The 16,433-nt window shown below is 52.2% G+C and overlaps 1 protein-coding gene across 3 annotated transcripts in view; it reads right to left on the reverse strand.

Annotated features, from left to right (window-relative positions):
* Vgll4 (vestigial like family member 4) overlaps positions 1-16,433 on the reverse strand; it is a 137,408-nt gene that overhangs the window by 19,290 nt on the left and 101,685 nt on the right. For all 3 annotated transcript variants that reach the window (XM_027931881.3, XM_027931882.3, XM_027931880.3), the window contains one exon: positions 15,281-15,470. In XM_027931881.3, the coding sequence (XP_027787682.1) occupies positions 15,281-15,470 (190 nt within the window). The remainder of the gene's footprint in view (positions 1-15,280; positions 15,471-16,433) is intronic.

Consider the following 16,433-nt stretch of genomic DNA (forward strand, 5'->3'; position numbering starts at 1 on the left):
AACAGGTTCCTAACAGAACCCGGCAAGAGGCCAACAGTAGATACTCAAAGCTCCCCGCGAAATGGCCTTGAGGGGAAAGGGAGAGAAAAGAGCCACCCAGGACACGATCCCTGCCTTCCACCCCAGTTCCACCCTGTTCTCCCATCACCAGGGCGAAGGCCTCTCAGGCCCACTGAAGTCCCTCCTCTACCCAGGGCGACCCCACGTGCTGCACATCTCCTTGCACACCTCTATGCCTTGAACATGGCAGACATTCAGGAAGAGTCTGGATAAAGGAACGAAGTAATATACAAACAATAAGCTGCTTCACAGTGAACAAGCATCAAGCACCTATGATTATTGTATCCTGCCCACGTGTTACGAAGTATCACCCAACACATTCAACCCTTTATAGAACATTTTGGATGGCTTTTCCATTAAAAGATGATACAGTGATGCGACCACATCCAGAAAACCAAAAGTGTGTGTGTGTATTTCCAAAACAGTAAAATTGGAAAGCAAATCACATTATTTTCCTAACACATCTGTCACAGAAATCCTTAATATGAACAGCTGTAACACGTTGACAGAAGACAAAGGTTTAAACTGGATGGTTACAAAAAAATAAATGCATACAGCCACTGAGAAGGTGAAAAGATCATCCACGTTCCCCAGGAAGACCAAACAACCCCCAATTCAAAAAAAAAAAAAATATGACAGTTTCCCCCATGAAACTTGCAAAACTTAAATGATAGCAGTCACCTCTGGGATGAGGCGGCCAGAGGCAGGTGCGCACAGTTGCTGGAGGGAATGTTAATCCTCAACCTTCCAGACTCCACGCTGGCAGGATGCACCAGCAGAAATAGAAACATGGATGCCCTGTGACCCAGAAATTCCACTTCCAAAAAAATGGGAAATATGAGCTCTGAGCAAGGATGGAGATGTTCAAAGAACTTCTACAAATGACAGCAAAACCCTGTCAACAGCCCAAATGTCCCCACTTGTTAGCAAGTTCTTTTGGTTACAAAGCAACACAAGGCATGGGTAGTGAGCGTCAGAAGAAAAGGGATTGGCTACAGGATAACTGGGATATTTCTTGGAAATGAAGAAGAGCCGGACAACCAATCCTAGGGATCTTGGGATGAGCACACGGGGTGCCGCCTCCTGTCACAGCAAGGGGGAGATACCAGGACCCAGGTTCTCCACCCAGCCACCTCCTGGGTCCTACAAGCTACCACCTGCAACCACAGCACCATCAAGGACCTCTTCCCAGCAAGTCCCGACTCCTGCCACCGGACTAGTTACACAGCAAATGTGCTGCTCAAGGGCTGGGGCTGGAGCTCAGTGGTAGGGCACCTGCGTCGCACACATGAGGCACTGGGTTCAATCCTCAGCACCACGTAATAATAATAAAAATAAAGATACCGTGTCCATCTACAACTTAAAAAAAAAAATTTTAAAAAATGTGCTGCTCAACATTCGAGATTTCGCCTAAAACACACATACATACTTCTGGTCTTGAGTCAAGAGCTATATTTGAACTTCAAATAAATGATTAATCAGAAACTACTGGGCCATCTCCCAGGAAAGCAACCTATTAGGTTTGGTTTTCATTTCTCAGGTCCGGGAAGAAAGAGAAACTTTTTTTTTTTTTTTTTTAAAGGTCAAAAGCTCAGACTTCACGGCTAGAAACAGATGGATCTTCGAGACAGTGATAAAATTTTAAGGAAGGTGATTAAGGTTATCTTGGAGGAGCGGGAACTGTTCACCTTATTCCATGCACCCTCAGCTAGCCTGGGTCCACGTGACCTCTCTAGGTCAACCCTGTCCCCTCTTTCTGCTCTCTCCTGTCCCACCACCTTTTTCCGTCACATATACAGGGGTCCTGACCCACAAGGTTCAACTTAATAATTTTCCAACCTGACCGTGCTGGGGAAGCAACATGCAGTCAGTGCCACACTCTTGAGTCTTGAACTTTGTTCTCCTCCTAAGCCAGGGGACCTGTGGTGCTGTCCACTGGCTGCCCTGCGACCTCTACGGGAAATGGCTGACACTGGGCAGAGCTTCACTGCTGGGCCAGGATGTGCAGGAGTTGGGGACTTCTCAGTTCAGAGCCTGTCATCAGTAGAAGAGCAACTAAACTGCCCAGCACCCAGGGACCCGCAGCCCTCCTGCCCTTGATCTGGCTGGTGCCTGAACAGGACAGTTCACAGGGCGCTGACCCACAGGGGCCATGTCTAGGCACACCACCACCACCCGCCCTTACCACCAAACCCACCAACCCCCTCACCCTACAGTGGGGAAGCCCTTCTAAACAAAAGGTCACTGAGGGCAAAAGTAAATGCACTGAACCCCGAACTACAAAGAACTAATGAGAAAATGTAGGAGAAAGACCTGAAGAAACCGCCTGGTGCCTTTGGTGTGCATCTTGTCTTGGCTCCCTCAAGAGGCTGAGGCAGGAGGATCTCTTGAGGCCAGGACACAGCAAGGGCCTATCTCAAAAAAATAAAATCTATAAAGGACATCATGGATATGAAGAGGTATTTCACCCTGAGTCACATCACTGCTCCTGCAAGTGGAGGAAGAGAACAGCGCGGCAGACGGGCCCGACAGATGAACTGGAGAGGGATGTGCTGGCGGTCACTGTCCGCAGACCTTCCATATTTCTGTAGGTGTGAAGTGCTGCCCAAATAAAGTGTCTGTGTGGGGAGTGGCGGGGCAAGGACAGCAGGGCGGATCACCACCAGATCCAACTCGGCTTCAAGAGCAGGCCACATGGGACACACTCAGTCACTTTGCTGGAAACCCTGGAGGCTTCTGAGAGCTGCCTCAGGATGGGGGCGGGGGCTGAGCCATGGAGAGACGCGCGCCACACCACCAAGCCACCACCAGCAACGAAAACGCTGGTTCTGAATCAGCCTCGGGATGCAAGTCCAAGGGAGGCCGGGCCACGGGACTGGTTGACCAAGGTACACGAGGATTGCTCATCACGAGGCCACCTCCAGAGCCTGCCTGATGACCAGGGACGGCAGCGACTTCCATCAGTTACTTTAAGACTGAACCCTGGCTAAGGAGACTTCCCAGGACAGTCCAGGAGGCCGCCTACTGAGAAACAGGACTGGGGGGAGTTTGGACCAGATCACCAAAGGCCACAGAAGAACAGAGACTTGGCTCTTATGTGTAGTCACAAGTCACAGCCACGGCCCGACACGCTCAGCGATACCCTGCACGCGCTTAGGGGAGGCACCAGCAGCCGAGGTACTGTGGCCTCCAGCACCTCCTCCACTGGGCCCTCCCGCCATGATGCTCTGCCTCCCCAGGGCCCAGAGCAAGGGAGGCGGCCATCTCTGGACTCAGACCCCTGAAACCATGAGCCCAGTGCATTTTTCCTCCTCTAAACTGCTCCTCAGGTGTTCTGGTCACAGCAATGGAAAGGCTAGAACCCTCTCCGAGCACCTCCCCACTGGCCCGTTGTCGATGCAGCACTCTGGAGGTGCTGGAGCCGGCGCCAGGCGGAGGGCCCCGGCTAGAGCAGGACCCAGCCCTGGCCCAGGGGAGCTGTGGGGAACAGACAGGGGGCACAGGATTAGAGCAGAGCGCCACTGTTTTCTACGAAGACATGAAGAACTGCCATTTGCCAAGAGGAGGGAGGAAGGGGGGACAGTAGGAGGGGGAGGGGCAGGTCCCTCGGCTGGGCCTCCGCTGGGGGAGGTGTCTGCTCAGCACTCTCCTGCAGCTCCCTGGGAGCCATGGAAGGATTCCAAGCAGAGAACAACACTTCAGGAACTTTCTCCCGAAGCTGAAGTGCCAGAAAGGAGGGTGCTGCACAGAAATGAGTCCAAACTGTGACCCAGGCTGGTGCCTATGCAGAAAAGGATTAGCAGCCCAGTGACAGGGCGTGACAGTGGGTTAGCTATGGGGACGGGGCAGAGGGAGGAGGCCCCCAAGGAAAACAGGAGAGCTGTGCCGACCCCGAAAACGAGGGACAGAGGCCCAGGGCAGGTACAGAAGACACAGGAGGTCCTCAGGTCAACTCGGACAAACCAGTACTGAGTTTGAGGTACACAGACAACATCTAAAAGGTGGACGGGTCTGTGGGTGTGACAGTCAGGACCTGGCTAAGACCTGGCAATCCTCAATGTACAGTGGTGATTCTAGCATGAGTTTGTAGGTGACACCATCAGAAGGGTCTGTACAGCGAGAAGGACGGAGCCCTGGGGAATGTAACAATGACATGTCACATCCATGTAACATGGTTTCCATGTGGTTTGTCCCCACAAAAACTCATGTTGAAATCTGACTTCCTATATAGCTGGGTTGGGAGGGATTAAGGGTCCTCTCCAGAGACTGGGTTAGTTCTGACTGGGAACGGCTTCACTGTCATGACAGAAATCAGGTCCCCTTCGTCCCCTCTTCTCTTAGGCACACGCCCACTCTCCCTTCTGCTTTTCCCGTGTTATGATGCAGCATGAAGCCCTTGCCAGAAGCAGCACCAATCTTGGACTTCCAGTCTCCAGAACCATGAGCTACATAAACTTTTGGTTATAAATTACCCACTCTCTGTAATTTTGTTACAGCAACGGAAAACAGACTAGGACAATCAATCTGTGAGAAGTGGCCACAGAACTAGAAGGGGAACCAAAGGAAGCAAAAATGGAGAGACTATTGGTTTCAGAGGTCTCAGTCCACGGATGGCCAACTCCATTCCTCAAGGCCCAGGTAAGAGGGCACCAAGGCAGAAGAATATGGTGCAGAAAAGCTGCTTAGGACATGGCACCAGAAACCAGAAAGATCCGAGAGTCCCCTCACCAGGACAAAATACAAACCCCAAATGCACACCCCAAAGATGCCCCTCCTCCAGCCACTCCCTGCCTGCCTACAGTCACTTAATAACCCAATCAAGTCACCTCTGGACTTTCTTGCAGTGTCTCACACGTGAGCTTCTAGGGGACACTTTCTATCTAAACCATAACAATCGCAAACGCAGGGAGAAGTTCCATCACCATTGTTGGTGTGGGTGACGGCACCGGACCGGGAGTGGGTGGATATGGAAGAAGTAATCCACTCTCCAGACACAGCCAGAGAGGAGTCGGGATGGAAGGTAATCAGACTTGGGGACGAGGGAAGCACGGTCTCGCATTTCCTCAATGGATTTTACCAAAACCCCCAGCATTAAAGGTGACACTCAACAGTCCCAAATCAAGAAATTATGCCACTGTTTCATTTTAATAGTCAGCTTTAAGGCACCAGAGTTTTGTGAGTCTGAAAATTTATAAGAGACTTTTGAAACCAAATAGAAATGTGTGTGCGTCCCTGGCTCCATGAGATGTTCATAACAGGTCTCACGAAAAGGGATGAAGGCTTGTGTCCTCCGGGGCTCGGCTGCCAGAGCAGACACCACAGCCCGGCGGCCTAGGGAACAGCTGTTTGTTTTCTCATAGTCCCGGAAGCTGGGGTCTAAGCTCGGGGAGCCAGCATGGCCAGTGTCTGGCGAGGGCCACCGCCTGGCTTTCAGGTGGCCCCTTCTCACCGTGTCCTCACATGGCAGGAAGACAGCGCACACGCTCTCTGGTGTCTCTTCCTCTAAGGGTGCTGTTCCCGGGACCTCATGGAACCCCATCACCACCCGAAGGCCTCGTCTTCAGAGACATCATGCTGCGGCCAGGGCTTAACAGGCTGTTGCAAGGACACAACTCTGTCCGTTACAGAGTCTGTGGCCAAACACGTTTGAGAAACTGGGCTGAATGACATTTCTGCACATAGGACCCAGAAAACCCCACAGCCCACTCCTTGATGGGCCAATTTTGGGGAGCAACGAGGGTTCAGTCTCAGACTTCTAGCGTAACCTGACAAGAATGCGTCTGTTCCTTCTACTTGACTTTGACCCAGTTTCTGGAGCCGGTTTTTCTCTTTTTTTGGTGGTGCTGGGGAAGGAACCCAGGGCCTCGTGCTCTGTCACAGAGCCACATCTCGCCCTCCCCCGTCCTCTGGGTTGATTTCTGGGTGGATCCCTTAGGATCTCTTTACGGAAGGGCAGGCCTGGAAGTCCTGTAAGGAGGGGCAGAGAAAGGTGGGGGAGTCCAGTACGTGTTACCTCTGCTGGGGTGACTTGGATCCAGAATCTGGACCCTTCTTTGGTGTGGTTTCTGCCTACTGCCAGCCCCAGCACCTTACTGCCACATCGACTTCTCGAATTGTGCTTTGGAGACAATCAGTGGAGAAATTTCAAAATGCACTTTGTGTGTGTGCGCACCTGTGTGTGAACCCCAAAACACAGCAAAGCAGAAAGAGTCCAGGCTCTGCCACCTACCCTGGGTGCGACCCCAGCTAGGGAAGAGGCCCAGAAGCCACCCTCGCCATGTCCAGCCACACATGGCCCAGCACGCAATGGCTTTACGAGGGAGGTCCTAGAAGAAAGGAGCCCTGGGCACCCACGCCTCGGCAGATTCCCTAGCACCAGTCTCTCTGGTGAATTCCCAATCAAATCTTTTTTAAGGTCTCAGGAGACAGCAGTTTACACCCTTCAGGACAGAGGGGCTTCATAGTGCAGTGAGAACATGTATGTCCGTGACGTCATAGGCCAACGTCAAGATCAGTCCTCTGTGTGCCCGAGAGCTGCAGCCTGTGTCCCCAGGACAGTGGCGTCCTTGTGCAAACAGCACCGGGGGCTCAGGGAAGCCAGCGGGGGCTGAGGGAGGAACAGCAAAACCCAGTGTTGCTCTATCTCCTCAGATTCTGGGTGAACTCCTTGACCTAACCCATCCATCTAAATATACTCCTTTTCCCAGGTCCAGGGTGTGCACATAGAGGGGACTTCACGCCCACTAACAGACATGTCCCCCCACACCGGGAACGCCCCTCCACAGCCCCGTTTTTTCAAGGTTCTGGCCCCACTTCTACAACCTTCATCACCCAGATCAGAGCCGCGAACACTAAATGCTACGTCCCCACACAGCCCACGACAGACGGCGGATGACGGCTTTTGTTCTGTCCCCGACCCCTGGCATCCCTGACACTTCTTCCTTCGATGTGTTGTTTGGCCAGAAAAAGGGCAGGAGCAAGATGGTGATCTGCCCGAGCAGCTCGGGGCGAAGACTCTTAAGGCAGAGGCGAAGCTGCTGGGAAAGGCTGATGTCAGCTCCGGGCAGCTCCCGCCAGGATAAGGAGGGCTTTGTTTTCAGCTCAACTGTGAAAATGAGCAAATGCCTCCAGCCTGACAAACGAGAAACCCACACACACAGGTCAGGCCTGCGACCTTTACTTAAAGGTACCACACTCAGTAAGCAGAACGCTCCCACGACAGGGACGCAAGAGGACGCAGCTAGCCGCAGCGGGATCAGCCAGGGACCACGGGGAAGCCAAGCTCACACCAGAGGCCCCAACGGTCTTCCTGCCAGGGGGCACTGACTAAAGACCTCTGTCCCCCAACTCACTTTTGTAAGTAAACACATGACAGACATGCACTGGGGGAGGGACTGAAAGAAAGAAAGAAATCCTAATTTAAGAATATCTCAGTTTCTGAGTTATTTAAAGCAACTAAAAATAAGGCTGTGAAAAGTCATCTTAAATTCACAGGACACTTTAGGGAATACCAATAAGACTGTGCACGGAGCCCCGAAGAACAGAACGCTGGGCGAGCCCTTCCCAGGCCGGGCGGTGCCAAGGAGGGTATGGCCGAGGGGGGGACACTTAAGTTTCAAGGATTCTATTCAACAGTCCAGTTTATGAAACCTGGAGAAGGTGGCGGGGTGGGGTGTCTTCATATGCTTAAAACAAACTTTTAATTAAAAGTTTCTTTTTGAACGTTTTAAGCTAAAGTTACTATGGACTTGTGCAACTAAAAATTGGGTCAGAAATTTTAAACAAGAATTTAAGAAGATTTAAAATGCCCTTCCCTGGACAGACAGAAAACTCCTGTCTGGAGCTGGATGTGGCTCTGGGGCAGAGCACTTGCCTCGCAGGGACGAGGCCCTGGGTTCCGTCCCCATCAGCACAAAACAGACAGTCCTTGTTAGTTCTTAGGGGGTTCTTACCTGTCCAAAGACACCATTTCCCTCTCTTTGGGGGACACTGGGCAGCGACTCCTCCTTCTCAGTCCCTGGGGGAACCATCCCGGGGCAGGGAGGATTGGGAGGGCTCTGAATCGCCCGGCACCGCCAGGCCACCTTCCCCTCCACCACCCGCACGCAGCCTCTCTCCGCCAGTGTCAGCCCTGTGTCCTGACAGCACTTAAATTGGTGACCATCTGAAACCACATGGCATCGAGGTCCTACATCAAATGACTCAGGGCAGCTGGTTGTGTGCACCGTCAGGATCACCACCGCCCAGCTGCTGAGTACAGCGCGCTGGCCCGCGTCACACAGCGGGGTGTGAAGCCTGACCTGTTGTCCACCAGCTGGCTGGAGGAGCACGTCACAGGGCCTCAGTGTCACCATCTGTACAGGGGGGACAATAATGCCACCCACATCACAGGGCTGGGAGGACAGAATGAAGTCACGCCCGGGAAGCACGGGACGCTGCGGGCATACCGTGGGGACTCCAGGGCGCTGGCACGCAGGAGGGCCTGGGTTCCCCAGCACCGCAAAACAAACCCTTCCCACAGGGCTCCCGCGATCTCTGGATGCTGAGGCTCAAGACCCCTCAGCAAGCCCGGGGACGGGGTGTCCACCTTCTCTGAGGCTCGTACGGCGCAGCCACACGCCCGTCCGTGAAGGCCTAGCCGGCTTCCCACGCGGATCCCAGCGGCTCACCGGGCCAACGTATTGAATCACCTCAGCTTTTCAATCTCCTCTGGGCTCAGTTTAGTGACACGAGGAACAATTTCCTTCACCCTCTTGGAGCTTGGTGGTGCACACACAAATGCAGCCAAACTAAGGGACACAGAGAGGAGGAGAGGCAGGGGCCACCCGCGGGAGTATGGCAATGCCACCCGCACATTGGTGCACAAAGACCCCAAACTGCAGCCACCCAGAACACGTGAGGGTCCGTGTACGTAATCAGCCCCGTGCAAAAAATAAACAAAATCCACACAAAACCTCAAACCCCACTTTAGCCAGTGATCGTTTTTCTAACCAAGTTTCCATTTTATGCTCAGTACATGATTTCAAAGGCTTCCTCTAGCCTCTGTGGCAAACTCAAAGAACTGCTGGTTGAGTTCATCTGCTCCCCTCTTTCTCTCTTCACCTACAGAGAGAAGAATCACTCGGGCGGGGCGGGGGCCATTACCCGGGGGAAGGTGGTGGAAGAAAGCAAAGGAGGAAAGAAAGAAAACAGACACAGGAGACCCCAGACCAGAAGACCACCAGCGGGTGGACCAGACTTGGCTAGTCAGTGTCGTGAAAGGACTTCACAGGAATGGCCACCAGCAAGGACGAGGGGCAGTGTTTCAGAGCAGCACCTCCAGCAGGGAGGCTGTCCTCCACCCAGCCTGCCTCCTCCCCCGAGGATCCAGGCGGCCTGGGGCAGACAGAGTTAGAGCGCAAGGCTAGTGGCCATGGCTACAACCCCGGGGAGCCCATGGGCAATGACTTTGCAAGTTCATACCACTGACCAAACGGAGGCCTCGCCAGCTGCCAGCAACACCAAGCCCTTCCGCACGACCTCTAGCACACGACACTCTAACGCTGCAACTTCCTGGGGAGGACACAGCTGAGGCATCACTGAGTGGTCACTGGTTTGGGGGTCGTGCACAGCAGGGTCAACCCAGCTCCAACACTTCTGAGGTACCATCCTCTCGCAGCCTCAGCACCTGCTCCTGAAAACAGCTGATACACAACAGGTGGACAGGCCAGCGGGCAAGGTTGGGGGACAGAGGACAGATACCGGCCTGTCCCGAAGGGTCACATCTCCTGTGAAGGTGAAGCCAGACGATGCATGTTCAGGTGTCCTAGCACGGGGCCAGTCCACGCAAGCACTCAACAAGTGTGCCCCTCACAGGTGACCCGCTGAGCACTGTGACTGCCTGTACGGCCCCCGCAAACCTCACGGGTACAAGCCACTCCACACTTCTGAAGGGCATCTGCGGACGGTGCGCTTCTGCACCGCGCCCTCCCCAGGACCCCAGCCTGCCCGCCGGGAAGTCTCAAGCCCAACACGAACTGAGCACCACATCGACCGCCTGCCCTCAAGACATCACAGATGCACGAGGTTCCCGGCTGCAGGATTGTTAGTACTCGAAATACTAGGAGCTACCTAATGCCCAACACAGGGGACTTGGGGGGATAAACTGTGGCAGGCGCAGGCAACGGAGGGGACTGCAGGTGTGACCAAGGATGAGAGCTGATGCGGAGGTGTCAGGGATGCGCTGCGAGCAGAAGAAACAACAGAGTCCAGAGGGGTCTGGACAGCTGCCACCTGGCGTCCCAGACAGGCAAGGGGGCGAGAGAACATTCGTGTATCTGCTCTGTTTACCAAAAGAAACTCAGGAGGGTGATGGTGGCTGGTAGGGGGGCACAAAAGGTGGGCAAGTGACCAGCAAGGGGTAACAGTTGACTCAGTACCTACCTAATAAAATTCTCTCTTGTAGAAGCGTGTCACTGTTTTACAGGTTCAAAAAAAATAAAGTGGTCAAGATGAGGGTGGGGATCTAAACCTCCATGTAATAAGTGGAGGTCCCAAAGGAGAAAGGATGCTGCAAATACCGCGACCCTGACCGGGCGGGGTTGGTGAGCACTGAGGGGGACACCTTTGGCATGAGGGGAAAAAACTGCTGCAAGCGAATCCTGAACTTATTTCCGTTTTGATTTTCCAAGTGGAGGAGACACAGTGACCCTGAACGGACTCCACGCTCACCGCAGGAGAAAGCCACAAGCAAGTATGTTGGTTGGGAACGTGGGTCTCACTAGTGAAGAAGCAGGATGTGCACGTGGACCGGGGCAGGAGAGGCCTAGGGTAGGAGTCCTGGGGAGAACTCGTGACTTCCCAGTTCTTTCCAAGAAAAGGGTCTAAGAACAGCTCAGTTCAGCAGGGCTTCCCCAGTGGCAGTGAAGTTGTGTCCGTGCTGTCCACTACGGTCACCACCAGCCCATTGTGGCTATGAGCTTGAAATGTGCCTAGTGCACCTGAAGAGCTGAATTTTAATTTTGTTTAATGTAACTGATTTATTGTATGGCACTGGGGATAGAACCCAAGGCCTTGCATATGCTAGGCGAGCTCAATCCCACTGAGCCACTTCCCCAGCCCCATAAGGTTTAATTTTGAATTTAAACTACCACCCGTGGCTAGCGTCCATCTTATCAGACGCCCAGCTCTAGAAGCAGCAACACCATGGTAACTCAACGCAACAGGAACACCCACCCATCCTGTAATCCATTTTCTTCTTATTGGGGTGGTGTTTGGGGGTGTGTGTGTATGTGTGTGTGTGTGTGTATTACTAGGGATTTAACCCAGGGGCACTTTACCACTGAGTTACATCCCTTTGACTTTCTTCTTTTTTAAAAAAAAGACAGGGTCTTGCTAAATGGATGAGGTCGGCCTCAGACTTGCCATCCTCTTGCCTCAGCCTCCCAAGTTGCTGGGATTACAGCTGTGTGCCAACATGCCCCACACCTGGCCTTTTAAGTACTGTTTCCCACCAAAAGGAACCAAGATTCCCTGCAGCGATGACTCATTCCAAGGTCAAGCAGGTAGGTTAGAAGGTGACTCTAGAACATCCGATTTGCCACAGAATAGGAAAATGCTCAATGAAAACAACAGCTGTGAAACAGGACTGCAGGAGTCGGGGAAGGGGCTCGGGGAGAGCGACACCCTTATACAAAACAGGGTCCTTAAGGCCACATGAATCACAAACAGGAAGACAGGAGAAAAGGGAGCTCTCCTGCTTACCAGGAAGAGCACAGCCGTAAAAAATCACTTAGTGACCTTTCTATGAGAGTAGGCCCACCCCACCCTCACCCCATCCTGTAATCCATTTTCTTTCCAAACGTCAGATAAAATATTTTTCAACGTCCATTCGTGTTCCTAGTACTTCAAAATATATATATGTATGTACACACACACACTTCACCATATTAACAAAACAATTAATTATGAGCTCAAACGACCCTGGTCACCAATGGAAGGAAGAACCCAGCAACTCTCATTTCCCAGGTGCTGGAGAATCACTAAGCAACCCCCCTCCCGCCCCCAGTCACAGCACATGAGATTCTGTCACACTCGGCTGCCTCCTAGCCTGGCTCAGAGCCACGCCAGCGCCCCACCACCCCACAGGATGCTTCCAAAGGAAACGCCGCCCGAGCATGCGCCGGAGCCCCTCACTGCTAGCTGCCCAAACCACTTTTCAACAACACCCCCTTTCTCAGAACCATGGCCACTTCTTTAGTGAAAAAATAAACAAAACGCATTTTCACGAGACGTCATTAACAGATTCTAGGAAGATCAAGCATAGAAAATCATTTTGTAATCTTAAAGAGACAAACACACATGGGTCATTTCCAAGTAGGTGTGGATTGCGGCTGACTGCAGAAAACTTCTAAGACACATGAAATAAAAAGGGAGCAGGCTAGAGGTCAAGGGGTGCACGTTTCATCACATCACATGACAGTACTTACCAAGTACCCTACACAGTATAAGTCAGAGGTGCCACATCTTTTCAGTTCACCTGTGAAATCTGTCATTAAGCTCTTAGCGAACACATGCAGAAACCCTGATGTGTCATTGAAATTGAGGGACACCCAGAATGAACTGACTGCACACCAATCACTTTTCCAACTTACAATTCAAAATTCACCCAAACTGCACACTTAAAAATGGTTAAGATGAAGGGCACAGAGGCTCACAGCTGTTATCCTAATGATCCCGGAAGACCTCAAGTTCAAAGCCAGCCTGGGCAACTTAGTGACACCCTGACTCAGAATAAAAATTAAAAGGTCTGGGGACGTGGCTCAGTGGCACAGCAGCCCTGGGTTCAATCTCCAGTACTGCCCCCACCCCCAGAAAAAAAGGTTAAGACGATACATTTACTGCCAGGACACTCCTGTGCACACTTTAATGGAGGCTGAGACAGGAGGATCACAAGTTCAAAGCCAGCCTCACCAACTTAGCAAGACCCCCCAGACAACTTAATGAGACCCTGTCTCTAAATAAAAAGTAAAAACGCCTAGGGATGTGGCTCATGGTTAAGGACACCTGGGTTCAATCTCCAGTACCAAAAACTAGATAAAAATTAAAAATTTTTAAAAGGGGGCAGTAGCCACCTAGCTGATGTGAGCACAGGGGGTCTAGTAGAGTGGGGTGCTACTGTGTCTTCTTTCCTAAAATTCTGCATGATGGTGTCAATTATGAATTGCACACAAAATTTAATAATTCTCTATTATTTACTCTTAAAGTTGTGTATAATATCATCACAGACCTATACTTCCAGGCCGTATCTGTAATCAAGCCAAGGAGTTACAGAATCATTTCTAAGTGCTTTCACATTCTAATAATACCAACGACTGAAGCGGAGTGTTTGCTGTCTGCCGAGTGCTGCACTAAGCGCTCAAAATAATGGTAAGGGGAAGGTCCCCTGGTTACTCCCGCAAAGGATAAAGAAGGTGGGATTTAAACCCAGGTGTTTAGACTAAAGTGTACACATCTCAAACATTAAGTTCTCTATTACCAGCTCTGAAAAATGGAATCATTCATAAAAATAAGGCCTACCATCAAGTGAGTGCCACCCTGGGTCAACTCCCTGCATAATTTAGCTCTAATGCTTAAAATAGTTGTGTCCACTAGCTATTATCACTGTCATTTTACAAATAAGGACATTCAGCTCAGAAAAACCAAGGGACTTGTCAAGGCCTCACAGCTGGCAGGTGGCAGAATGAGGATTGAAACCAAAGCCTGTTGGATCACAAAATGTTGTCACAAAGCTGACTCTTCCTTCCTTTAAAAATAAAACAAACAAAAGGAACCGATCTCTGATTCAGGGTTAGGAAGAGAGGAGAAGAAGAAACTCCTAGTAATGGAAGGATGGACTCCAACAGTCCAGAGGCCAGCAGCCTCCCCAGTGTGCAGAGCTGGTGGATCTGCAGGGCCCTGCTGCGGCTGGATTCCTGATTGTAGCAAATTCCAGGGCTCCAGACTGCAGGCTCAGCCTCTGACTAACACTGCAGTGATTTATTTGAGGATAAATACCTCTGTCAGTGTCTTATGACTGAACACAACAGGCCAAGCAGATTGGAACGCCAGGAATGCGAGGCTGCCTGAGCTCTGTAGCTCGGGCCACCTCCAGCTGCAGAAGCGCCCTGCCTCCAAGGAGGAAGCCCTAGGAGCCACTGCCTGGCCCAAGGAGCAGTGTCCTTGGGAGTCTGACTGGTGAGACCAGCCTCGTGGAGGACGACAAAACATTCCTTGGGCTGACTGGAGGGAGGGGCAAGCCCAGGACCCGCGGACCACACCAAGCCTCTCCTCCCCACAATCAGAGTGACTTCACCACCACGGCTGACAAGACACCAGGCTCCGATGGTACCGACCCAACCGGCTATACAACTGCCACCTGCGACTCTGCCAGGGGCTGGCCAGGTGCCTCCACATCCTGAAAGCATGGGGAAGGCAGTCGGCTCCCTTTGAGAGGGGGAGTGTGGAGAGGACAGGCGGGGTGGGCGGGACAGAGCACGGTGCCCAGGAGCAGGCTGCGTTCCAGGTAGGAACCCAGTCCTGCTGCTCAGATTCAGACCGCAGAGGAAGAAACCAAGGCCCAGGGAGTTACAGGGATCTGGGTCAAGACAGTGGAGCGCAGGTGTTGGTGGCAGATGGGGGACTGGCACGCAGGCCTCCCGGTCCAATGGCCGGTTCTCCGAACACTGCTGCATGCCGAGGTCAGCTGGGACGAGCAGCCTCTGGTGCTGAACACAGAAGCCTGGCTCCCCCTCTCCAGGAAGGTCTCGAGTTCACACCAGGAGCACAAAGGTGCATCCCTCACGCACACACGTCAACACGCATGATCCAGACCCCACACAACTGCCAACCCCACCCTCTGCTCCCCCAACACATGACAGTCACTGACATCAGTTCTCTCAAAAACAATCAGCAGGTACAGGAGAGAAAAGCCCAGTTTTCCAGACAGGCCCTGGAGCTCTGAGAGACTCTTCCCTTCAATGGGGACACGCAGCCCAGGAGGCCCAATCCGCAGGAAGGAAGACGCGTCTCTCCACCAGCTGTAAAGTCACCTGGGCACCTTCCTGGCAGAGCAGAGCTATTTATCTTTGACAGAAAGTACCTTATGAACAACGTAAGAAATGACAGCTGTATCACTGGCACAAAGTAGTACAAGAAATCGGGCCCCAGCCCTGCGCAAGCCCAGGAAGGAGAAGGGACTTACATGTGGGGGTTGAAGATGCGACTCATCTTGGAGACGTGGTCGTTTTCACAGTCGAGATCCTCGTCCCCAGGCTCCATGCTGAACTTCCTCTTGCTCGGGCTGATGGGGGGAGGGCCAGTGCGGTGGCTGCTGAGGGCAGAGGCCACTGGGAGGGTCTGCATTCTGGGTTCTCCCCTGAGAGCAGCTTCACCTACGCAGAGAGAGAGAGATGATGCTGTCACCAGGCAGGACAGCCCCCATCTGGGTCCCCAGGCTCCCCCGCCTGCCCGCCCGGCCCCTTGCAAAACTGCTCCCAGTGGAAAGTTTTTGGCAACGTGACGGGCTGCCTGCCACCCTCAGGACATGGTCTGAGCCCGCGTCCTCTGCCAAGCATGGGGCGTTTGACATCAACGCGGTTTTCAGCACAGCCTTTAGGGTAGAGTTTAAAATGAAAAGGTGCAATACAGCAGACAGGGAGGAAAACAGCTTCTGCCACCAACAACCTCAAAGGCTAATTTCAAACATGGAAGGCCCCTAACTCCCAGGTACTTGGCTCACTCCGCCAAGAGAACGCCCTCCCGAGCGCACCGACAGCCACACCAAGCCACCTTCTCTGGCCTGTTATGCTTTTCTTATATTTTTGGTATTTTGGGGGGTTTTTTTCAGAACAAGGAAAACATGGGCTAACAGTTCACATTTGCCCCTGAAGCGAAAAGGAAGAAAAATACATTGCTTAATGAGAAATGAACATTTTATTCCTAGAAACGGCTTGTGAAAATCTGATGCTGTTGGTCTAGTTATCAGCTCCAGGTTTCAGTGTCTAACCTGTGGGGGGCAGAGGTACTGTTCTCCAGACACTTTTCAAAGTCAGACGCCCAAATTGCAATTCTGATTTTGATATGATTTGACACCTTGGTGTTTTCTACAACCACTATGTTAACAGGCTTTGTCCCAGATGATAACTCAGTGTCTCACTATGAATTACAGCAAGTGTGAACTTTCTCATTGATAACAATTTTGTGTGCACCTTCCAAACTTCGTCACCAAGAGTGATAATTATTTCAAGTGAAATGAACGTCAACCTCTCTGAGTCCCACGGGGGCGGGCACCTCGATTTTTCACAAATAATAACCCTTTTGTTGTGCAATATGTCTTGGTCTCTGAGGCCTGACCA

The sequence above is a fragment of the Marmota flaviventris genome, chromosome 20, assembly GCF_047511675.1.
Source record: "Marmota flaviventris isolate mMarFla1 chromosome 20, mMarFla1.hap1, whole genome shotgun sequence".
In the NCBI taxonomy this organism is placed as follows: domain Eukaryota; kingdom Metazoa; phylum Chordata; class Mammalia; order Rodentia; family Sciuridae; genus Marmota; species Marmota flaviventris.